The sequence below is a fragment of the Lytechinus variegatus genome, chromosome 4 (genome assembly GCF_018143015.1).
Source record: "Lytechinus variegatus isolate NC3 chromosome 4, Lvar_3.0, whole genome shotgun sequence".
Taxonomy (NCBI): domain Eukaryota; kingdom Metazoa; phylum Echinodermata; class Echinoidea; order Temnopleuroida; family Toxopneustidae; genus Lytechinus; species Lytechinus variegatus.
In genome coordinates this window covers 20,708,416-20,735,320 of record NC_054743.1, presented here as the reverse complement: position 1 = coordinate 20,735,320, position 26,905 = coordinate 20,708,416, and the positions used below count along the sequence as shown (strand labels likewise).

The 26,905-nt window shown below is 37.0% G+C and overlaps 2 protein-coding genes across 2 annotated transcripts; both read right to left on the bottom strand.

Moving 5' to 3' along the window:
* Window positions 1-2,832: 2,832 nt before the first annotated feature.
* LOC121412881 (galactosylceramide sulfotransferase-like) lies at window positions 2,833-4,471 on the bottom strand. Its single transcript, XM_041605643.1, has 2 exons — window positions 4,335-4,471; window positions 2,833-3,598 (listed from the first exon to the last, which is right to left on the bottom strand). Exons 1-2 carry the CDS (start codon window positions 4,469-4,471, stop codon window positions 2,833-2,835), a joined length of 903 nt encoding a protein of 300 aa, XP_041461577.1.
* A 6,803-nt stretch (window positions 4,472-11,274) lies between these two features.
* On the bottom strand, window positions 11,275-16,406 carry LOC121413592 (galactosylceramide sulfotransferase-like). The gene is made up of 2 exons (XM_041606465.1): window positions 16,090-16,406; window positions 11,275-12,402 (listed from the first exon to the last, which is right to left on the bottom strand). The coding sequence occupies exons 1-2, from the start codon at window positions 16,224-16,226 to the stop codon at window positions 11,403-11,405; spliced, it is 1,137 nt and encodes a 378-aa protein (XP_041462399.1). The 5' UTR covers window positions 16,227-16,406; the 3' UTR covers window positions 11,275-11,402.
* Between the last annotated feature and the right edge of the window lie 10,499 nt (window positions 16,407-26,905).

Sequence of the window (26,905 nt, the reverse complement as noted above, 5' to 3'; positions counted from 1 at the left end):
AAAAGATGAAAAAGTTCTATTTGATTACTGACCACACATTACCCATATCTAAAAATATCAAATTACGTTCAAGATTAAAATTGTGACCCAAAAATTATGGGCCAACATCAGCGTGGAACAATGAAGCAGGTTTCATTGTTCGATACACTATCAAAGAAATCTATCAAACAATAACAGAGTTTCTAGACAGATCATGAAATTGGTGACGTCATCGATTCCTTCTATTGAATAATACATGTGTTATGCAGAATACTATTTTATGAAATCAAAGAATATTTCAAAATGTCATATTTTTCTACATCCTATTTTGATGAAACTAGATATGCTTGGCTTGTCAAGATACTGTGAGGATGGATTTGACGTTTAATGAAAACAATTCTTAGACAAAAGTGATCATCAATATTATTTGCACAAGAGTAGGCTAACTGGATTGAAACAGATGATATACATCGTTTATTAAAAACCTTTTCTTTTTTCATTGCCATCATTATCATCATCATCAGCAGCAGCAGTATCATCATCATCATCATCATCATTCTGATATTGCCACCATCATCATGAACATACATTAGTTAGTACCCCCAATTACCTTCAAAAATCGATTAAGAGAAATATAAATCAAAGATACTGAATAGTCAATTATTAACTCTTACAATGAGAAGAGCTTAATTATTGGTTACTTTCATTTTACACATTATCGCAAATAACTGAACCACGAATATACTTGCAAATTATAATCCCTGAATCAAACATGTATATACTTCGTACTTACGAGCGATAACGAACTAATAATACTGATATAACCGTGCAAACAATCTGTACAAATAATTTGATATACAGCATGGGAAATAGCTAAATAAATAAATCAAATAGATTTGGTCTATGAAAAATCTTTGGAAAAAATCACCGGAATACCAAAAGAAAAAAGTCCACTAGAAAATTGAAAAAAAGAAGAAATTTCCATAAAGTATAAAGTCCAACCATATTGCTTCTTGATTTTCTCTTTCAACGTTTTTTTTTCAGAATATTTATAATGAAAGAGAAAGCATTGACAATTCACAACGAATTTTAACGGACGTCCAACAAAAAATGCCAACGGTGGATTACAATTCCTTTAGCCTTCAAAATGATGCAAAGTAAAAGCACAAACGAAAAATAGCGCCAGAAACAGATTTTTGAAACTCAATATATTACATCAACACTAGCATCCATAAATAGTATTATATTTTTTCTAGAGTTTTTGATGATATTCGATGTTAGAAAAATGACAAAATAAAGCACCAGGTCGCTGGGAAATTGGACGATGCATATGATTTTTTTTTTCTCTTAAATACAAATAACATACGAAGTCTTGCGTGTAAAGTGATATGTACATGCGTAGTGGAGCAACAATAGTACACCTGAGAGTTTTAAAATAATCTATCACCAAGTTTGTTATTATTAAAACCATTATTTACACATCTCTGGACAAGAAATGAACTATAGAATAGCAAGCAGAGGGAAGATGATCGGAAGCGGAAGGGGGGGGGGGGGGGTGACCGTATTCCTATAATCCACGAGCACATATACCGTTTTACAAGTTTCTTTTCACGGGAACCAATCAGGGCCGAGGGAACGACTTTTTGACCGGTAGTGCTGATGTAAATTTGACAAGCAAAAAAAAAAACACCAAGAACGAAACAAAAATAAAAAAAGGGGGGGGGGTTCACTCCATAAAGGAAGGTCATTTTGGTCCCGAGAAATTTGACAAGCAATAAAAAAGAGGGGGGAGGGTCGTAAAGTGCCTGTGGAGAATAATACACGCAGCACCCCCAGGGAAAATATTGGGGTGTTCCAGACCCCCCATTTTCCAGGGCCATGGAAACAAACAAAAGCAAAACAGATACGTCCGCTCTTTGAATAATTTGGGAAGGAATGATGTGAATGTTAGTGAAGAAAAAAAAATTGCCGAGGTTTAAATTTTTGGTCCTTTCAATGCCCCTTTTCACTTACTTCTTTATCCAACACGATGTGACATGTTCGGTAAGGTAGAGAGTACCTAATGGTTGGAATCCATTTCCATGTCTAGACAATAATTGCTTTGGGAAATTGACTTTCGCCAAAATATACTTCAGTTCCATGAGATTTTTTAATACATAACATCTATATGATCCCTTTGTTTATATTTTTTTATTAGAAAGTGGAATCATCATACAGGAAGCATGTCACACGAATCGACCATCACTGGAATGCACTAACATGGAATTTTCTACATGTTTTAGGCAGTAGATCTTCCACTGAATCATAAACGAAAGCGGGAAAGTGTGGGTAGGGTGGAAGGCAGGAAAGAGGGGGGGGGGGGGTGCCATTTTATATAGCCACGTAAAATGGCACAAATAACTTTCTTGAAACAACCCTCTATAAAGAATGGCTAATTTATACTGGGGTGAAACAAAACTTACATCTGCTTTCTTTATCAGAGATCTGCTTCATAAGACTAACAACTATGGTAACTGCCATTTTTGTACTGCGATGTAAACCTTGATTTTCATTGGCTGATGAGCCACGTTTACCCATTTGTTAGACCATTGTTACCATAGTTGTAAGGCTTCACGAGCGGTTGAACAGGAAAATTATGCATATATATTCTTCATAAGTTTGGCCATTCTGATAATCAGTTTCCGGTGTGATCCCGTTTCATTTTCAGTCACGTTTTTCAAACGATCCCTGAACTTTTGCAGTTCATCGTCGAACGTTGGTCCATATGCAGCTATCTTCTGCCACAACGTCCTATTGTAATGTTCATAAAGGTGTGTGTCAGCACCATTCCATTGGCGGATTTTGGTAAGAGTTTCAGGACGGACTTCGTGAGATGTACGTAGTATTGCGAACCATTCTTTTCGTGTAGAGAATGTCTTCAGTTGACCAACACAGCAAATCGCGCAGCAGAATAAGCGATTCATCGTAATATTCCGTAATCATTACAAGGTCAAGCTCATCATCGAGTTTCCTAATGGTTCTGTCGATTTTGGCCCAGTCCGTGGAGTACTTGGTGTCCAAGCCAAGGTCAAAGAATTGTTGATTGTGCACAACATGAGCCATTGGTTTCGATTCGATGAGTTCCATGTTTGCAGCCGGGTCTCTCATAAACTCCTCCAAGACATTCGTGTACGTCCTGCCCTGTCTATCAAACTTACGCTCAAGACGTGTGTCGAACTTGTAGTACACCAACGCAGAAGGTAGCTGCTTGCTCGGATCACGTAAGATGGTGATGTATTTCGCGTTGGGGACCACGGCGTCCATTTCTTTGCGATTGTAACGCGCGTGGCTGGAGAAGACATTGAAGCCAACAGTGTCTCTCCATTTCACGGCCCTCTTGCGTAATTTGGCAATCATATCCCGTTGGAAGAGCTTAGTACGGTCCATGTAGGCTTGACCCTCGGGTGGAACGGCCACCGTCAGGTTGTTCTTGTAAGCAAAGAGGTCGATGATACCGGCTGTGGTGCTGCTGGCTGTCTTGTGCGTCTTCAAAAACACTATCTGTTTCTCAGGTTGACACTCCCCTTCTTTCCTTGGTAAGATACGTTCACTAGGATCCAGATTATTTTCGCTGTACATACTGTTAATAAAAACCAAAAAAAAACACTGCAAATGAATTCAATAGGAAATCATTGTAAAATTAGTCATAACATTTACATCAAAATCGATCAAAATACAAATTAATACAATAAATTCGGTGTTACACATAAAACAACTGCTGGACCAACATTTTATCTTATTTCATATTACTATATTTATTTATTATTATTATTTTATTATTATCAATATTATTTATTGTTATTATTTATTTTTATTTTATTTTATTTATTTATTTTTATTTTATTCATTTATTTATTTATTCTTTTTTTTTTTTTTTTTTGTGGGGGGGGGGGTCATCTGGCAAAGGAGATGCCTAAATCCAGTGGCGTAAGGATGGACACAACATGGCGTATGTGGGCAAGTTTCTTACAAAGATGCCAGCAAGCGGAACATTTTACCTTTTCTTTAAATAAAAGAAAACTGTTAGCATTTTTTTTACATAATCTTCAATGAACATATTTCACGTTTTTCTCTTCCCTTTTTCTTCTCCATTTATGGCAATGGATTTATTCAATCATTTTTTTACCTTTTTTTTTTGGGGGGGCAGAACCCCCACCATATGCAGGCCAGTGTCTTGTGCTTAAAAGACGAAATAATCCACAAAAAACCCATCAACAATGCCAGTTGAATAGAATAAGATGTTGTCGGGCAGGAGAAGAGCTATTGAAGGGGAGAGGATTAGGAGGAGTGGGGTGTTATGTGTTTTTATGTATTACCGATGTGACGCTGTATTGCCGACCACCACTGTGGCATCCTCGCTGCGGTTATAGCTACCGTCGAATAGGAGACTGAGTATGATGACCGTCATCAAAGTGAGGACGACGGTCGATGCAACCACAGCTCGCCTCGCCATTCTACTGCATCAGGGGGTCGCGATTAGTTCCTGTACAAAGAAAGTTACAGAATTACAGTCTAATTACATATGCTATTATATGGTCTTTATCCTAACCACCAGCACCACAATCATAATCATCATCATCATCATCATCACCATCATCATCATCATCATCAACATCATCATCAATAATAATAATAATAGCAGGGCCCACTGGGAGAACAGTTTTCGGAACTGAAGTGGCTACCCTGTGTAAATATACCGTTATTATTATCATCATCACCATCACCACCATCATCGTCACCACCACCATTATCTTCATCATCATCATTCTCGTCCTCACCACCACCATCATCATCATCATCACCATCCTGAACATCACAATCACCATCGTTATCGTCTTCTAAGGTAATCACGCCTTCCTCACCAGTCATCACACTTTAAACATGACGATCCAATTTAGTACCATCTTGATCTTGTCCTCTCATCACAGGCATCATCGTTGCCATAGCGACAAGATTAACCATCACCACCATGCCATACTCATCTGTCAACGCGCGAACTTGTCAAAATTAATCGTGTCACGAAATGAAGTTTAGACCCACGACGAGTGCATCGAAGAGCCAGGTTAGAAAATTGGGATTACTCGAGAAAAACAAGAGAGAGGTAGAAATGAGAAATGAAATGCGTGTGACTATATTTTGTTGAAGCATGCTTATCATTTTCAGCTGGTTACTGAAGTAAATTATTGCACTTTATTCATGTCCCGTTCATTTTTATTCCATCCTCTAGCATCTATAAGTCACCATCGTCATAATCTATCATTGTACTCGTAACAATTATCATCACTCCCAACATTATCCAGTTAATAATAACATTATTATTATCGTCGTAAGCACGACTGAAGATATTTTAAACTAAAGTATCAAGTAAGTTTCTATATAACTAGTGAAGGATATGGCATTATTAAAAAAATCTTAACATGAAGAAATTTTATTAACGTCATTCATCTTACATTATTCATAATTTCTGTGATCATCAGTTCCGTCATCATCATCACCACTACCATCACCACCACCAAAATCGTCATCATGACCATCATCACCAACATCACCATCATCATCATCATCACCATCATCACCAACATCACCATCATTATCATCATCATCATGACCATCATCATGACCATCATCACCAACATCACCATCATCATCATCATCATCACCATCATCATCACCATCATCATCAACACCACCACCATCAACATCACCATCATTCTAGCATCGTCATCATCATCATTATCTTACAATCATCACCATCAATATCATCATCAACATCACCATCACCACCACCATCATCATCATCATCATCATCATCATCATCATGACCATCATCATGACCATCATCACCAACATCACCATCATCACCACCACCACCACCTTCATCATTATCATCATCATCATCATAGCATCGTCATCATCATCATCTTACCACCACCACTTACACCACCACCGTCACCGTAACCATCACCACCACCATCATCATCATCACCATCATCATCACCACTACCATCGCCATCATCTCAATCATCCTCATCGTCACAAAGCATGATCACTATACTCTCATATCATAATCGTTTGCAATCAACACGATCAAAACAGATTGCTGACAGATGGACCAACCACGGGATGAGGCTCGTTACCCATCAGTTTTTATCTGAATAGCCATAGAACAAAAACACGGGTACAACAAGAATTTGCGATTTAATAGCATGTGATTAAGCTTTATTGCGTACTTGCATATTTCTAGTTACATATTTGCTTTCTTGGAAAAGTTGATAATCATCAACGACACAATTTTAACAAAATTAACATTTTTATTGATAGCTATGTCAAGTTTAACAATTGAGTTGTCACGTGAAGGAAAAAAAAACAAATGAGAATAATTTGATTACGCTGCTACCTAACATATCTTCAGGTAAAACACGGTGGGTAAATCAATGGGGATGAATTGTTGAACAAGTCATATACACTCTTAAGTTTGTAATAGATGGCACGGGAAATGGAAAGTTGTTCTTTTTGGAGAATATAAAGTTTTATTAGACATTCAAATAACGAGTGAGATTGTATAATATTCTAAGCCATGTTGCACCCAAAGAAAAGTGCAAGGGGGGGGGGCTTTACCCAACCATCCCCTCCATTGAATAGTCACATTTTCATGATCGTAAAGACAAATAAGAATGGAGGTATGAATGTTAAGAACCCTGGAGTTTAAACACTAAACACCAAATTGTGTTAAAATAACAACACAACAAGTTTGGAACTAACACCGAATACTTGCGTTAAATGCTTTGGTTTTGCATCTTGAATGATACATCTAAGTTTTAATACCGAGGTAATTTCATCTTAACATAAAGAGAAGACTTTGCGAAAAGCAGCAACAAATTCAATATTTACGCGCATCTCATACAAGAAAATTTCATCAGCCCACTAAAAAAGGCAACATTAAGACATAAACATCCCAAATGAATAAGAACTGCATAATCGAAATTAATTGGTGGTTCACATGACTTTAAAGGTTGCAGTTATTGCAACAGCGTGCTGTTGACCAATCAAGGTGATTGTTGCAAACTTATGCTTTATAATGCTGAACATTGTCCAATCAAAATCGTTCTTTCAAAGGAGTCTTCATGCAAAGCTCAAGATAACGTGACGGTCCCATATACAAGAGATGCTGCAAGAATGTTGAGTAAACTGCGACTTCCTATACATCCGAGACCTTTAACACACACGTTACTATTGCAAAATGGTATAACCATGGAGCTATTAACAGCTCTATGGTGTAACAGACTCTATCTTGCATACAAACGTAGCTCTAATTTGGAACATATTTGAATATAATTGACAACACAATGGTAAACTCTGGTAATTTTCCTGTCTCAGGAATGTCAACAAACATCGATTAAAACAAGTCTGTCATTCAGGACAGAGGAACACTGTAAAAACCGTGGTGTTAAAACTGACACCAAGGTGTTAATAGAGGACCACTCCCTGAGGTGTTAAAATTACACCCCAAAGATTGAACATAACACCAAAGAGTGTAAATGAAACAACCAAAGGTGTTGTAATGACACCTATAGGTGTAAAACTAACACCACCAATTTAACACCGGTGTAAAATAACTGGTGTGGTCCTCTATGTACACCGGTTAACACCACAGTTTTTGCTGTGAAGGAAGCATAAAATAATATCGATACTATTGGCACGGTAGAATGCGCAACGAATATGTGAAAATATCTAATTATAGAGGAAGCAATCGTGAATAACAAAAGAAAGTTACGAAATTACTTTCTTTAAAACACGTATGGCACAATGACATGTGATTTGGCAGCGTTGCTGAGTGTATAGATGAATTTCCGAAGAATAAAGTATCATATTACTTATAATATCACAATAACTATGAACCCAGGCATGTAAATGCCCATTTATCCATTTTTTGTACGACTGTTTCGTCGGGGGTGAATCAGAATTGCGCTGAAAGCAACAATCTACAACGTGTCCTAAAAAAATCATTTTAAGGATGGAAACACTGTCCGAAACAACGGCACATAGAATGTCTTGGAAACATCCGTCATTAAAAACGGAAGCGCTTTACCCTCGCAGCACTGAACGAGTCTACGCGGAAAACATCCTCGAAAAGCAAAAGGACGTGAAAATGGTTCTCAAAATAACCCGAAGCTCCTTGATCAAATTGAGCGCGAACGGAACAGACGTGGATTTGGCTGCGGTAGCGTATTACAGACAAGAGATTTTTTTAAATTGAGTTGCATAACAGCCATTGTTTTTTTAAGTCTTAAATTTGAGAGTAAGATTTCAATTTTGTAAAGTTCTTTTTTTATGAGTCACCCTGTAAAAACCCGGAATATAATATCCAAACACACCGAAATACCATGGAAACCATGGTAACAAGCAGAAATGGATTTGAAAACAAATAAAAAAGAATGAAGATGTTCGGTTCCTATTACGAGTTGATAACGATGAAAAATATGCACATACATGTAAAATGGAAGAAACCAAGAGTGTATCTCTAAGTAGATAATAAATAACATACATTTTCAAATAAATAAATCAGAATTTTAAAAAGAGAGCTCGAATATGAGTGGCTTCGATCTCACATTAACATATTCATTGATGAATATGGATGTCTTGTCATTTCAGAAGTATTGTGCGTTTTCTTTTCAACAAAAAATATAGATATATTTTCGTGCCACGCGACTACAATATATTTCTACAGCCAACAAACTATAATTAGTCACATATAAATATGTGAAAACACCAAGAACACATTAATAATTGACAATTTATGATTTCAGTAACTTTTATGGTACTCCATGTCATCCCATGAGACGAAAGCAGTAATCTGGTAATATCACTTCGGATAATTTTACAAATATAGCGATTACGTTCATAAAAACTTTGATTTTACAATAATCTGCACAAGAGACAGTAATTTGGCAATAGGCAACATTGTGTTAACATCTACACATAATAAACATACAAAACACAGACAATGACCCCACCCCTAACATTTATGACGTAACTGTGCAATGGTAGGGTGTGCAAAGTAGGTCCCCATTCGAATTGACTAGCTTTATTAAAAATACGCAGTCACGTCATTCATGGTCGAGAATTACAATGAAAGCACAATCGTAACTTTTTAGCGTTCATAATAGTATGCGCATTTGATTTTCGTTTATTTCAGTGTTTTCGTTTTAAGCATAATCAAATCACTTTTAGGCAGAAATGGACTTTTTTGATCTTTGACGAATATCTAGAGACGGATTGATATCATCATGGACATAGGTCCATGATATCATTTAACACTTCTAATTGAGGAGGGCTGAACTACAGAAAAAGACCATCACACCATCATGTTGCAGCCACAGTTCGTAACATCGATCAGAAATTTCTTCAGTTCAACAAAGAATTCAATTCTTGATAACGAATTTTTTTAGTTTGTTATTAGAAATGTGGTAATTCCTGTTATCTAGAAATATCAAGAAAAGGGATTTGATATTAAAACGGCTAAAACATGTCAATCGGCTAGGTAACACAGCAGCTGCATGTACTCTTGTATCAGGATATGTGCGACTAGGCTTGGTAATGGATAAAACAACATCGCTTGTTGAACATTTACCAGTACCTTGTTCACTTTGTAACCGGTACTCTCTCACGCACGACCAAATGTAACTAATTTAAAAATTAATTAATACATAAAATGTATTCATTAATATTTAAATCAGTTTCTAAGACAGTCAATAAGAGTAGGAACACAAACCGATACATTTTGTCTAAAACCTTTAGATAAAACTCATCAGTTTTATCTAGGAAGTGTGCGATGCACTATATCTGTCAAAGCGAATGTGATTAGTTTCTCAATCTCTCTGATTGAATTTTCAAATTTCAACCTATTTTTGAGGATACATAGCATTTAATCCTATGATCTCAATCTCATGAATATTGAATTAAGAGTAGTATTTTTTTGTTACAATGTATAAGAGCTATAATCAAAATCATGGATTCCATAGAAGTCATCATTGGATGGCAAAGTTATTATAATGCCATGGTTCTCTGGATCATGACCAAGACAAAACATCAAAGAAGGTAGACTGTTAAAGGGGAATCCAACCATGGTCATTAAAATGTTGCGTTGGAAAAGAGAAAAATAAGAAAAACAGAATTGTGAAAGTTTGAAAGAAATCGGACAAGCCCGAGAATAGGTATATAAGGAACTGGGTGAGAAGATTATTACAAGGGGCAAGGATGACTTTCCCCATATACTTACAGGTCAAGTTCACCCCAGAAAAAATGTTGAGTCAATAGAGAAAAATAAAAAAGCATTCATCAAAATCGGATACAAAATAAAGTTATGACATTTCAAATTTTCGCATATGTTTCATAAAACATAAGCACAACTCAGTGATAAGCAAATAAGAGAGTCGATGATATCACTCACTCACTATTTCTTCTGTTTTCTATTGTTTGACTTATACAACATTTTTCCAATTTTCACAGGTTTGACCATCTCCCCAACTCCAAGGTTTGACTTTAAGGACCAACTTCACATAACCACAAAATGTTAAACAATAATTCCACAAGTTAAAGAAGGAATAAAATTAAGTTCCTCAAGACGATGAGAAAATTGAAATATTTCATGTAATGAAATAGAAATGAACATGATGAAATAGTGATGTCATCAGTCCCCTCATTTGCATACAGACCAGGATGTGCAAATAACTCCTTTGTGAAATTAAGCGAATCTGCAAAATATCACACCTTACATCCGATTTTGATGAAATTTATAATGATATGCTTGTTTGATTTTTTTCTCGTTTTATTTAAATCAACTCTTTGTTGGGGTGGACTTGTCCTATTATTGTCAGGATTTGTGGTTTCCTCCGAAGTACCTATTACCCTGGGACAGTAGTAGAAATATAACTCAGGTAGCATATTGTCCTCATGAAAGAAAAACAATAATTTGAACTTAAAATGTCATGTTATATAAATAAATAATAATATAGAATTTGTATAGCGCACGTATTGGAAGAGCAGTCCTTGTCTGGCTTAAATCACTACGGCACATAGAGACATCTCTATGCAATGGCATCACAAATGCGGCCAATTTGAAGTCTCCATGGATGTAGTGATTACTGATTTTTATAACCTTTAAAAATTCATAACTTTCTTACTGTTTGTCCGATAATGTTTAAATTTTAATGTACCAACTTGTCTGATTTTTCCTTTTTCCTCTTAAAAACTCATCATTTGGGTTGGATTCCCCTTTAAGACTTGAGTGTAAAATTAAGCCAAATTACCTACCATGGTCGCTCGATGGGTAATGTCGTTTATGTTTGGATTGGAATAAAATGACTCGGAATAATCAACTTGTACTATCTAACTAGTATACCCCTGTCTTTCATTCGTTTAATTATCTTCTTTGTGTCCCTTGAATGCTTTCCAGTCTTTCTCGATGACGTCACAGCTAGCTTGCGACGAAACGTATCGAGATCGTCCTGGAACTTTGTTCCATAGGCCGCAATGCGCTGCCACAATGTCTTATTGAAATAATCATATAACCGCGTGTCAGCTGCGTTCCATTGGTTAATGGCGATCTTGGTGTGGCTATCAATGTTTAACTCATTTGAAGAGTTCCTCACGAGTCTTTGTGTGTAGAGGATGTCGTCCATCTCCCAGCATAAGATGTCCTTCAGGATTAAAAGTGATTCGTCGTAGTACTCGGTAATCATCACAAAATCTAGCTCTGAATCTAGCCGTGATATCGTCTCCTCAATGACGTCAGGGTTGGAGAAGTAAGCGGTGTCGAGACCCAGATCAAACATCTGCTGGTTCCAGAGAACCTGCGAGTACTGACGATGGCTCATTAACTGGTAATTCTCCCTGGGAGCCTTCATGAATCCTTCAACGACAGTTGGGTACTTCTCGCCGCGAGATTTAAAGATTCGCTCAAAGCGATCAACAAAGTTAAAGAACACAAACGAAGACACGAACTGAGCTCGAGGATCTCGGAGAATCGTGATGTATTTGGCGTTGTGCACCACAGCGTCCATTTCCGGTCGGTTGTACCGTGCATGAGCTGTTAGCATGTTAAAGCCGTCCTCTTTCTTCCAGCCGACGCCAACGTCCCTGGTTTCTGCCACCATGTCCCGTCGAAAGAGTTCCTTGCGGTCCATGTAAGGGGCGCCATCGGGAGGTACAGCCACCGTCAGGTTGTTCAAGTACGCGTAATGGTCAAAGATGCCAGAAGTTGTGCTGCTGGCTGTCTTGTGAGTCTTGATAAAGACGATGTTGTTTTGAGGACTACAGCCCGGGTTCCGAATCGGGAAAACACCCTCGCCTTTCTTCCATATCTGCGATGATACGTACTTCCGGCTAAAGTAATTGCAGATGATACAAAAATGATAGAGAGAAAAATGGTCGTCATAATGCCTCAAGACTAACAACAGTATATTCTCAGAGTCGGAAATCATTAGGTTAGAAAGTCCATATCACTATAGAAATATCCATGCATTTTAGAGGCATTAGCTTTAGAAAGATTGTGAGAAAACGATGGAGGGGTGTGGAGGTATAGGTGAAAAGGGAAAAGACAGGTGAAACAAACCAAAGTCAGCAACAAGTAAAGAAGATTCAAGACATTAGAAACAAGAAGGTCAAAGAATAAAAGTGCAAACGTGAAAAACTACAGAGAGCAGCAAGCACGATCGAGACAGCAAAGTAGAACAACCTTACAGGCAGCCCCCTGAATAGAAGTCCCAGGTCACAGCTCAAAAAGATAGATGCTTATCTTTAATTCAACATCTCACGTCAAAATTAGCCGCACTCTGCTTCAGAGCATGCATGACAAATTGGCCCCAACTGGAAAGACAAGATTCGGCGAGGGACACGGTCTTCGATGCTACTTGGAGCGAGAAACTTATTGTGAATAAACATTAACCCGAGCCCAAGTGGTTTCAACTGCCGCACCTCTAGCTGCAGTTTGTTTTACAGCTCTAACCTAACATTTCACCAGAGGAAACAAGGATGAGACAGTTTCATGCCTGCGTTTGAAAACATAAATCCGTCACGTTTTTTGGTAAGTATGAATTCTAATTTCATCCAGCTGAATATAACAAATTTAAGAAGCATAAAGGTTATAAAATATAAATAAAACACACTATGCACAGGACATCGAGTCTGGTTGAACCGGAAGATGTTAACGAGTATACCCCCATGCCTCCCCCATGCTGATCACCATCTCCCATCCCCTGCACGATCAGGAAGGTTCATGCATTATAGATTGCTTCAATAATTTCGTAGTGACAACACCTTTCTAAAGTGGGGGACATCGATCATTCTGTGACAACAACATGTGACCATCTCGCGATGTTGCTTGGCTTGTATTAGCAGCTGCTCCTGTGTTTTACGAGGTCGCGGGAGATAATAACCACTGTGAATTGTTAATATTCTTTTTTATATTAAATGCAAATAACACTGAGCCGGGATAGGAAAATTTCTAATATGTTTGTTATTGGTTCTTTTCCTCACAAAAACAAGACAGTGATGGGTGGTTTGTGTATTACCTCCATGGTACGAGATTACAAAAACAACTGGTGGGTGTTTCATAAAGCTGTTCGTAAGATACGAATGACTTTACGCACGACTGGTGATCCTTTCTTGTGCTATCTGATATCCCTATGTAATTGATTTAGGACCTGAGAACATGTTCCAGTCGTGCGTAAAGTTGTGCGTATCTTTACGAACAGCTTTATGAAACACCCACCAAGTATACCGCAAAGGCTCCTTATCCCCATCCCCTCTGAATGTTGTGGAAAATACCGTTGCTCAATATCACGTTATCATATTCCATATACCGGCAGGGATGCAACGGAGAGGTAATTATGTTTTCGCATCATCACCACTGTTATCTCTTAAAATTAAGCGTGGTTGGAACGAAAAATAACATTCCCTAGTGGGAAAGCGATCTAGCAAATAGATCTACATAAGCAAGGGATGATGCGGGAAGCACGAAAATCAGTGAAGAGAGGACGAAGTGGAAGAAGGGGGAAATCGAAAGGAGTCTATACTTTTAGCAGTATAACATTTTTAGGGGATGCACCCATTTTAATCAATGAATTAAATTGGCGAAGCTTTTTATTTCATGCAAAATGAATTAATCATAAATAGTGACTGCATTGCTGCCTACTTTTTCATTTTTGATTCAAGCAGAATATACTGATAAAAATCAAGGAATCACTTTTTTTATTACTCATATCTCAAATGTTATTATTCGTGAATTACTCTTTAGAGATAACATTTTTTCAGGTTTTAAGGCTGCATCGTGCGTTTTTCGGTGAATCTCCCTATCAACCCGGGAGTCCCGGTACACTGCAAAAACTCCGGTGTTGATTTAACACCAGCCCGGAATCACACCAATGAAGTGTTGAAACAACACCAGTTGGGAATCAAACAGAGGCCGTTTTAAAACTAATTGGTGTTGTATAAACACCTATTGGGTGTTAGACCAAACGGAAACTGGTGCTGTTTAACACTTCTTCATTCCAGGCTGGTGTCAAATCAACACCGGAATTTTTGCAGTGTAGCAATGATAACCGACGCTGTTCCCTTTTGACAGCAATATTAATGGCATAGGGCAGCACTCAATGTCAGAAAGCATGTAAAGAGAAGCAAAAGAGCAATGGTTAAAGTAAAAGAAAAAATGCAGATGTGGATATTCATCAACAAACAACAGCAAAGCGAGAAGGGAATGGAGATGGAGGACACTAAAGAGACTAAATGATAGAATAAATAGCTTTCTACACCGAGCAAGTTTTATTTTTAACAAAAATCTAAGCTATGTCGGTTCAATTGGTCGCAAGATGGGAATATATAAAGCGGGTCCTTGTCTAAAAATAAAAAAAGAATCGAAATACCAGATCGTCCGGAAATAAATGCGGGACATTTAATTTCTATCAAACAAAAAAAAACCTTCCCTGCACTATTCAAATTAAATTTCCAACGATCCAGAAAACGAAATAAATAGGGCATAAAATACAAGGAATTGATCATGCACCATCTTTAAAGGGCAATAATGCTTGACTAATCGATTTTGTTTCTAGACGGCCATATGGACAACGGGACAGGGCTACTCCTCATCTTCACATAAATCATTCTGTATATCTCTTCAGTCTTTAAAGACATTAAGTTCCAAATAATATGAAATGCATCGCATGATATGCAAATGCATTCTGCTACTGTTCTTGTCTTAAAATAAGTTTTTGAAGAGCCTCGATTATTGGCTTACAGGCTTATCAAAACCTCCAAACAAAGCCCAATATAAAAACTATATGAGAGAGAAGCAGAAAAACAAGAATTTGGGGTTTATTCAAGAGGAACTTTAAAATGTAGCTGATTCTTCAAATTCATGAATACTGATATTTCCATTCTCTTCAGCATTAAGTAATTGCAATTAAAAAATGAACTACAATCCTGTTACACTTTCACCTACTAGTTTTGATTTAAAAATCGTACTACAAAAGGAGGACATTTCAAAGGAGCCAATTCAATAGGTTATTTATTTGCAAAGATTTTTTCCCAATAAATTCTCAAACCACGGAAGATTGGGCATGCAGGTAACGTAAAAGCCAGGAAGTAGAAAATAGAAAACATTTGTGGTAATCTAATGTCCAGGCATCTTTATCGAAACATTTGTCTTGCAAACAGTTTGGTGAAAATGAGCTAAAGAAAATAAGATTTGACAGTTAACTTGTTCATTTTTTTTCAATCGCCATTTATACTTTGAATTCAATCATAATCTAGCCCTAAAGAGATTTTTGAATGATATGAAAAAATACATAAACAAAACGTCAAAATGATTTTGACCTACATAATCGAATCGTCACACAGCGACTTCTTAATTCTATTCACCAAAAATTTCCATCCAAAAATAATTTAAGAATTAACAGAACATTGCAAGTAAGATGATGTGTGTACAAGGAGCAAATGTTATAAACGCCTGGATATCACGACTACCACATTTGATATGTTTTTTTTTTCATTTTTCATTTGTGTGTTTTGGTTTACCTTGCCGTCTGCCCAAGAACGGATATGTGTCTGGTAATGGACTCCTTTTTGTCGCTGATGATGATGGAGGAGACCCAAAAGAGGACGGATAGGACCAGGAAGGAGAGAACTGCCCACATCAGACGTCTACGCGCCATTTTGGATGGGGACTATAGAGATCACGTGACACAATGCACCTAAGGGAGAGATGGGGGAGAGAGAGAACAAGAGGGCGTATGGGGAGAAAAGAATGTGGGCGAAAGAGAAGAGGTGTCAAAATCATTATCATCCAAACAATGCATCTTATTCAATACATTTTCAAGATTTCCGGACCCTTGTTTTTTCAGAATAACAAAATTTCACCATGCAGGTAAACAAGTGTCACGTGATCTCGTGGATTTAATTTGAAATGCCAAACTGACACGATGTAGTCTAGCCAATTTCTCGTACATCACATTACGGGATTTATGTTAATAAAATTCGTCAGTCGTCACCATTCAATAAGCACTGTAAATGCGTTCTTTGCTTATCATACTATACTGGTAAGGAAAACTCAGTTCTGTCAAGTGTAGGTGAGATAATGTCATCGTATTTCGTGTTTCATCAAGAATTTATTCAGCAAGAATATCAAATCCAGGCATTGTTGACTTGCTAAATCAATATAACACAATACCTATTCCAATACTCAATCTCATGAGGTTAAACAAAATTAACTTACAAATAAGTATATTGTGAAAGGGATTAAATCACACCTGGGTTAAATGAATGACCTTGAGAGAGAAGGGGGATATAAGTCAAGCATCTCACGCAATAACTTGTTTTTTCAGTACTTCCTTGACCCAAATACAAATGCTGGTAGCCTGGTACACACTCCACTTTTACAAAAGGTTTAATATAATGACTTTATCTCATACAGTAACTACGGTAATATGAGTTTTTCAAAGCTACAAGGAAGGTCCTCTCATTAAATAAGAAAGAACCAAATAAACAAGAAATTGGAAAAGGAAAGTCATAAAACACAAGACCCAAAGGTGAAAAAAGAAGAGTCAAAACAGGATATGATAATAGCCAAATCAGAAGTGGGAGATCATGAATTTTAATATGAAGTATATTGAAAAGCTGTCCGATTCGCCAAGTAAGGGTGGTTTAGACTCGGAGCATGGCTGAATCATGTCAGAGTAAAGTAGGACCATGGCTAAATAGACCTTCAACATACATGTATGTGTCTTCTGGTTTCTTCTTGAGAACAGGGATAAACTGTTGGGCGATGTTTCTACGTATGATCTTGTTCTTGATTCTGAATATCATATAGTTGTCGACAGTTGCGTGTATTTGCAGCCTCGTCATGAAAACTTCATATAATCCAATAAAAAAGGGCGCCTCTGGCTCATCCCTCCTTGTCTCCTCCTCCTGACTCGGATACAGAAGCTTCTTCACAACGAATTCTGCGACACTGGTGTTACTTGTTAAGCTTTATTAGTTGGGAATATCATGCGACCGACGAGATTAATTTACCCATCATGATCTACATATCCCTATTAACCTTTATCTACAGATGTTATCATAGTAAGGAGAGTATTCATTACGCTTGACACCCGAGACGAGATCAGGATGTGGCACATGATTGAGATATCTATCAAAACACATCAAGTGGTGCAACGTGGCGGCCTCAATCTCGCCTGCTTGTTGCATAGAAACATCATTCATTGTCATAATTTTATTTGAGTTGTTATCTCAATTCCTTCAAAATAATGACTATAATTATCAGACTATTGAGTGCCGTCACTTAACATTACAACATTGAAGACATCTTCCCCTGCGTTACCATAACTTTCGTCATCACCCCCATCGCCACCATCATTACCACCACAAATGTCATCGTCATCCTCCTCCTCCTCATCATCACCATCACAAAATCATCAATAACAACGAGATAGTCACGGAACAGCATCAACTGACTTTTATTAATTTACGCAAACATGGTAAATATTATGAAATACACCGCCATATAGCAACTAGCAATCATTAATTAAGTGCAAATATAGATATAATTTCCTTCACGAACATTTGTTGTTTTTTTTACATTTTGTTCAATTTTATTCTCAATAATGATTCATCAGCCATCATGCAGAAACCTGTTCTGTGATAATTTGACCTTCTTCCATCTCTGTCTCCGGTCCATCTGCCCCTCCTCTCATTGACATTTAGGCATAAGCCTATTTCCTTTACCAATCTGAAACCGCCCTGCACGAGCAGTCAGCGCGCCTCGTTGACCAGATTGGGGGTACAGGCTGTGGGTGGGGGGGGGGGCGGACGAGGCAGTTGGGAGATTTTTTTTTTTTTGGGGGGGGGAGGGTCAGATCACCATGCCATTCTCAATGACAAACATTACACTGGGTTCGACAAGCTACTGTAGATGGGGGGAGTTCAGGATTTTATGGGGGCAAATAGGCCTACGCCTACCACTCCTAGTCTGCTGTGCAAACCCTTCACTCGAGTTAAGGGTCTGAATATGCAGCCTATACTCTTGCCTTGTGTACTGAAGGCCCTCTCGCTAAAACAGCAAGTTCAGTAAGTGCTAGTCTTTGCGTGGAGACACTTGTTGATCAAAGTTTCAATCAGGGTCTGTGCTTGCAGAATATACAGCTTCAAAATCATTACAGTTCTGCCAACCCGAATTCAGCGGGCCTAGCTACTGAGATGAATTAATGCATGTAGGTCTGTATGTTACGTCCAGGGAGGTGTGGCGTCCTCCATAATTTCAGCAAGATTCAGCAGTAAAACACTAAGCTACACTACAGTGCGTATCAAAAAAAAGTTTACACTTTGAAAAAATCCTGTAAAATTATGCATTTGTAATATCCTGAAGATTTCTCCAGATTTTAACATTGGTACAGGTCCATTAAAGCAAATAACGATATAACTGTCGAAAAATATTTCCGCTTGAGTGAGCACCACTTACTTTTGAAAAGTTAGTGAAAAATGATTTGCGCAGAACATTGAAATAGTTATGCGAATAAAAGTAGACCGTAATCATGAAGAACACCTGGAATTAAGCAAGTAAAATTTATTTGAAGATATCTCCTACCTTGTAAGACTTGTTTCCTTGCCCAAAACACTTCGAAGAGTGCATTTCGCCCCACCCCACTCCCCCACACACCGAGGCCATCGTGACGATATTTGCTTTACACTGAGGTGTGATTTACATGGAATGGCTTAAGCTTGATTTTCATTATGTTTATCATTGCTAAACTTGAGAAAAGTTTGGAGAAACAAGTATTAAATGAAAAATGAAATGTAAACCCACTTTCAATGATAAAAACTTAGTGAAAAAATGATGGAGATGTCTGAAATAAACTTTTCTTCAGATTCAGTTATGTCCTCAGATCCAGCTGGCACAAATAGGGTAAAGGTTGTGCTTAATAAGAGTTGAAATTTCAATATGGGTGGTCAAATTGTTACAAAATGCTTGAATGAATCCGTTTTATTTCAATTGACTAAAAGTGCAAGGGAAATGTATGATAAATCTTTCGTAGGGTAAGTTTTATTTCGCCCTTTCCCCTTGACACAGCATGAAAACGAGCATTTCTGCGCAAACAGATTTCTGCGAGCTTTATAGAAATGGACAGTGCTCACTCAAGTGTAACATCCTGACAAAACTTTTACTTTCATTGGATAGATGAGACCCAAACCCAAGATTATATGTGCAAAAATTACCCACATGTTGTATAAGTTTTAATTCCCAGGGCTTTTTCAAAGTGTAAACTTTTTTTTGATACGCACTGTATATCATAAAGAGCCCCATTCCCAGTCACACTATTTATATCCCTGCCGCCCCCGCCCCGAGGCGCCCCCACTCCGCATGAGCGAAACTCGGCGAACCGGTGCTATACCACCTGCATATCTCGTCGTTTCAACCCAACCGATCAATCCACCATCTGACAAGACACGTTACAAAATGAAGCAACGATAGGTCGGGAAAACTAATGGAAGACATCGCTGTCTCTTGATATGCTTTCAAAAAGAGACATCTTGGACCTAGTCAGGCGGGATATTCCATGATGGTATGGTTCGATTCCCACAGAGATAGTCGATCACCAAGCTCGTTGTAAATTGCTATTTTCAGTGGGACCCTGGTCATCCCTCACATCTTCTCCGCCCATGTATCCACGTTTTTCACGCCCTATTCATTCCGCCACGATCAGTAGATTTCCAGCCACCGAGTTGCTTTGAAATACATTTAGTATAATACATTGTCTAAAATGAGAACGAACTTACAAAACTTGACTAGAAAATAAATATGGATAAAATTACTGTTTACAAATCCTATCATCATCTCAGAAACATGAAAAAACAGAGTGATGTTTACGCTTACAATATTGGTATGGTTCATCTTCAAGGAACAGGCATAATCTTTCTTTCGAAGTCCAGAAATAATGAATTATTATGAATAAGGGAATGAAATAACAAAATGTAAAGAATAAATAAACAAAATTATGAATGAGTTATTAAAAATGGTTGAATAAATAAAACGATGAAAGCAAGCATAAATGCGGAAGCACAAATGAAAGTAATTCCCCACGACATGGAGGCAAATAGGCTACTTGTAATTAAAAAGTGAAAAAAGGGAAGAAAGTGGCAATAACCGCAATGACTTCATGACAGTCATAACTAATTGTTGTGTTTTAAAACTTATTTATGATGATTTTCATCATAATTATTTTCAACCCAAATCACTAAGAAACAAACTAAATTGGTCGCCACTCGTCAGAGCATAATGAAAATCATGCAACTAATCCTGCTTCTGTGGGATGATATACTTGTATATCATTAGCCTTTTTAATTATGGTCATGTTTTTATATCCAAGATCAAACCTGGTTCGTGCACGACATCATGACATGTCAATGAACCGATGCAGGGTCAATCTCAAAAAAATGTTACAATTCACAAAAAACGTGTCTCGACTATCTTATGCCCGCTAGTTTCACAACCCTGAACATTTTCTACAAAAATATTATCAATAAAATGACAATAATAGTCTACCTCCACAAACCATATGCGACCAGTGACTAGTAAAGCTCTAAATTTATTACACAGGCCTTTTATTTTTGCTTTTTGTTAGAATATACACTGTCTTGGGTCAGTTTTTTATTTTACTATCATTCTCTTTTATATGTACTCTGTATTTCTTTCCTACATCACTGTCTGGTGATTGCAGCATGGTGTATACGTCTGACAAACTGGGCTTATCCTAGTATTTGATGATCACTTTGTGATTAATTTCACTTTTAACTTTGTCCTCAATTCGTTTTAACCTCCGTAACGAATACTGCCACAAGTTTTTTCTCCCTTTTAAACTGAATGATATTACATGATAATGTGTCTGCAAGTAGAGTGATATTCATTAATAAATAATTGATAGGGAAGTATCTTATGTCTTTCCTGTATTACATAAAATAAAGGACTATTCTTAAAAAATGAAATGTATGACTAAACAGGTTTAACATCCGTAACGCACCTTAAGAAAATATGCACTTTGGCAGTTCTGTTAAGGATCCAGTATTATATAGGATAAGAGACACCTTTCATAATAAATACAGTTTTCAAAGGTAGGGCTGCTAAATAAGGTCCACGTTGGACCACAAAGCACAAAGACATTAACTTCCGTAACGCATTAACTTCCGTAACATTTTTTCTTGAATACGCTACAAATTTGTGCTATACCGCATCACTCCGGATCATACAGATATAAATTATATAAGGTACCCTCCACCTACGTACCCTTAGAAATAATAGCTATTCATCCTTGTAAAATTATTATTGCACATCTTATTTTCAACATCACTTTGTAAAGAGGGAAAATTGCCAGCGAAAACAATTTCCCAAGAATTATATTCGATATTTAATGCTTTTGGAATTTTGAATAATTCATACTACAAATTGTGAATATTGGAATCTTCTTTAGAACTTAAAATTTCTAGATTTCTTTGCTATATAAAGTGCATTAACTTCCGTAACAATACTGTTACGGAAGTTAATAAACTTCTCTGCTGTACTTTACTGAGATTGATAGTACGATTCTAGTTCCAGAACAGGTGACATGCCTTTGTCTAATTCTGAAGTCGGTAGAAACGGTGGAGATAAAGGGAAGAAGGAGAAACAATTAAGCTTTTATGGACAAGGAAAGGGGAAGGAAAACTATTTGCAATGACCCATGAGGAAGGTTATTTCACCGATCAAAAATGTGAGCGCAAAGCGCGAGCTAAATCTTGTGAATAGTCCAATCTGAAAACTTTACATTTTTTTTTTAGAAATGATCAGGATGTTATCTGAATAAAGTATTAATGCAAGTACAAAGTGCTAGCTGATTTTTTTTTCGTATTCTGACTAAAACCTTGTCATTCTAAACACTGTTTGTACTAATTACAAGGATGTTTATCTTAATTGATGCGACTGTAAATATTTTATATTTTGATCTGAGAACAATAATTTTTTGAACGTTTTAATTTGAGAACAAGATATATATCCAATAAACAATTATTGCAAGGGTAAAACGCTCGCTTATTTAGGTTTAGAACCCAAAATGGGACATTCTATTAACTTTCTGTAATCATAAAAAGGATGGGTGTCTTGCTAAGGAAATGATAAGCAGCGAGTGCGAAGCGCGAGCTGAAAATATGTCATTCCAATATGAAAACCAGACATTTTAAGCACACTTTAAAAAAAAGAGGATATAAATTGAATAAAAAATAATTTCATGCAAGAGAATGCAAAAGAACAAGTGGGGATTATACATTATGTACACCATCAATCAACTCTTTTAATATTCATGAAGATATGCATAGACCAAACTGTTTCACTAAAACAATGCATATCTTTCATATGGCATAACGCTGTTATTCCTTGTTCGATTTTGATCATATTTGCAGTATTTTGTTTGTCTGATTATTATCTGTTCAGATCAGATTTTTCAGCCTGGATGACCCCTTTAATGCGCATGAAAAAGCGCTGAAATAATTGATATAGGCCTATGACATGAAAACATGGAAAGAGATATTTCAAACACTCACGGTTTGTCATGTTTGTTGGAATTTATTATACGTATTTCGATAATCAAACATTTTGGCTATTCATATTTTTTAAAATCACGATCAGGATGCGTAATTGCGTATCTCAATGAAACAAAATAATGAAAACAAATCGCAATTAGATCATTTAGAATTCATAAATAATTCATGTATTTGTGAATTTTTAGCCTCTTGTTTCATTCACCTCACTTTATTATTATTCATTTCCCCATGTCCTTTTTTAATTCTTTTCTTTTTTTTCTCTCTATCTTTTTTGGCTATATTGGCAAGCGGCGGGATTCCTCGTAACCCAGAGAACTCATCCTGGTTACGGGACTGCGATTGTTATATTTTGTTTATTGCCAGAAAACTTTAAGATGAACTGCAATTCTGTGGCTTGGTTATTCAGTTTTCTCATTCCAACTTTGAACAAGAACGACAACAAAAATGACAGTTGTCCGCTTCCTGTTCTGTTTTTAACATTTTTTATTGGGAGGGGGGGGGGGGATTAAGCAATGCGTTCCACATTAATCTTTAATAAATATAAAAAAAGGTAGACGAATACCTTGATATGGATATTCACAAGCTAACAAAATAAGTACTGCAATTTGCAACTTGATTTTAACTTCCGTAACGAAGATTGACAAGGTTAAATGCTATCGTGAGGATTTAATGGTAAACTATCTTTGGATTCCTAGCATTGGTCATGCATTGCTAAGGATCTCAGCTTATGGATGAAAATTATTTTAAGGTTGCCTCATTCAAATTATGAACATTAAACTGAACGAAAGATGTGCCATGATTTTTTTGGTACTTTTTGTTATATGTTATTTGGTAAAGTCCTGCTTATGAAAACAATATTGAATAGTTTTTCCATCTTGCAAACATTTTTGCTTCAGAAAATGAAATTGTTGATACCACACTAAAACCAAATTGTGTGCATTTCAATTTCAATCATTTCAAAAGTGATTTAATCGAGTAAAATAAGTGGGCCATGCTAACGATTAACCTCCGGAACGATGATATACAGTGCTCGACTTAATCCGGTCAGTACTTCAAATTGACGCAACATCGACTTGCCCCTTTTCTGTTGCCACTTTCTCATACATGGTACTTTCACAATATGCATCTTTCAACCCATTCCGTAGACTTCATTTTTACGATTTTTCCCCCCATCAATTGGTTCATTTTTCTGAGAATGACCCTGCAGTCGGTTTGCTGCCTGTATACCCGCAGATGCCTGCAGAGAAACGGTAAGCATGCAGGAGGTCGCGTTTCCCAGAATAGGTCACCTTTATCAATTGTACTGAGTATTAAAGAAAAAAGAATAAGAAAAAAAACACCCTCACACACATAAACTCAGTTCAGTCACAGAGACAGACGGACAGACAGACAGAAACAGAGAGAGATGGAGGGGAGGGGTGTTTGTGTGCATATACAGTCATGTAAGGGCCCGGGGTCACATGCTAATAAGTTACTTCAGAACTAAGCCTGAGTCATATCGATTATTTTGAAAACCGGTGTTCGACAGCTCTAATTCGATCGAACATCGATGCATCGAATATTGAAGGCGGGGGAAATTTAGTCTTTTGTTTTTGCGTCGATGCGATGCGCTTTGCATATGCACTACGCACTGACGGTATGCGCTGGCGTTGGCCGGGTGAGCGTTGCACAAGCAGATGACAGAGCAAAGTTCGTTTGTATTTTCCATGATCACAAAACACACAAAAAAGGCCGGGGACCAAAGCAAAATTCTTCCCAAAATATCTTCAACAATGATATTTGCAGATGACAACATATAAGTTTAAAATGAAACAATAATAAAGACATGAATCACGCAGAGTCGATCCGAATGATTTTCGGTCAACTAGCATTCGCAGTACATTCACTAGCCCCGTCCGCAGCTCCGTACACTCACTCTCCCGAAACGACAGGCGTGCTTGACGTCAGCGCCAGCAAACAATTGCAATCAACGGAGAGCGCTGTAACTTGCCTGAGATTGTGTAGTTGGATCCAAAATGAGCTCCAAATAAATTTATGGGAATAAATACGTAATTTTCTCTGGATGGTCATTTGAATTGCTATTCAATGCTGATATAACGATTGTGAGGAAAGATTGTGGAATATGAGTTATGACGATGTTCGAGAATTAATCCTGATAATGACAATCCAGTTTTTAGACGCAATTGAGCATGCGATCAAAATAAATACGAATGTTTCGAATCGAGCCCTAAATTCATCTAAATTATTACGATTTAACAAGATTTTATGGTCATACTAAGAATATTGACGATGTCAGCAAAGTATGTTATGTTCATATGGAAGAAATAATACTGGGATTATTTCTATTGTTCCATCTCTGGACGTCTCCTCCAAGCTCCGAGAAAATAAGCACAATGCGCATGCGTGTTTGATGACGTATGACATATTTTCCCATTCATGAAATCAGAGCCCAAAGTTGGGCACAAACTAGCTTCAAATTGATGGGAAAAAATATATCAAACGCAATTTTCTCTGTTTTGTCATGTAAAATGATATTATATGGTGATATTACGAACTTGAACAGAGTTTTTGCATGTAGACAATGTTCGAGAATCAATCCTGACGTGATGATTATTTTTTTTTAGACAAGTGCACTAGCTCGACTCAAGAAGTCAAGTCGATCGTCATGAGATGTCCGCCATTGAAAATTGAAACGAAATACAAACGTTTCACATCAAGCTCTAAATTCATATTAATGATTATCATATGCAAATTATTGTTAAATATTACGATTAAATAATGTTCTATGGTCATGATTTTAATATTGTTCATGAAAGCAAGATTTATTTTACGTTGATCGCGTCAATTTCCGGCCATTTTCTGGTTTGATTAAAGAACAGTACTGCGCATGCACGATCGATGGCCATGACTTCCATTCATATGAATTCATCGTGCATAAATTATCTCGGCACGAGCAGACGAGTAAGACTCGAACTATGATCGAAATAAACTTCAAATTAATGGTGAATAGCATCATAATTACTCATTCGGTTTCATTTTGGGGGCAATAGAAATCAAGTAAGTAGTAGTAAAGTTGGACATTACTGATATTTTGATGATTGATTGTGTAAACCAAACGAATCGGCCGGCCGACGTATTTTTTTTTTTTTTTTTCGATGCACCGATTTTGCAAAATCTGCACCGGTGTTCGATGACATCGATCGAACACCGATTTTAAAATCGATTCGACTCAGGCTTATTCAGAACTATCACCACCAAACAAAAAAAGTGAAAATTGTTATGGGGAAACAATGTCCAAAATAGATAAAAGAGGTTAATATCCTATGTTTTCCCACAATTCCATTGTCTATCTAAGTACCGTCTTCCTGACTGGTATTCTATACGCGTTCTATAAACACATATGGCATTTCATTCTGTGGTATATTTTTTTTCCTCATGCGAATTAACCACATGTTCATAATTATTCCCTCGACATTTTTCCTGGAAATAAGAAACTGAAACACGTACCACATTTTAAGAAAATAAGAAATAATAAGAAATATATCAGAAAGAAAAAAAAATGGAATAGAATAAGAACAGGGCCTTAAGTCGAAAACTATAATTATGAAATTATATCATGTACAGTCGATTTTGTAAAACTCTTTAACCCCCCTCCCCCCAAAAAAAATAATTGTACAACGTATACAGGCATATTCAATGAAAATCCTGCCATGTCTTTATTGCTTTACATCAGGCCCCCAGGGCTCAATGCATTTCACGAGGGAGG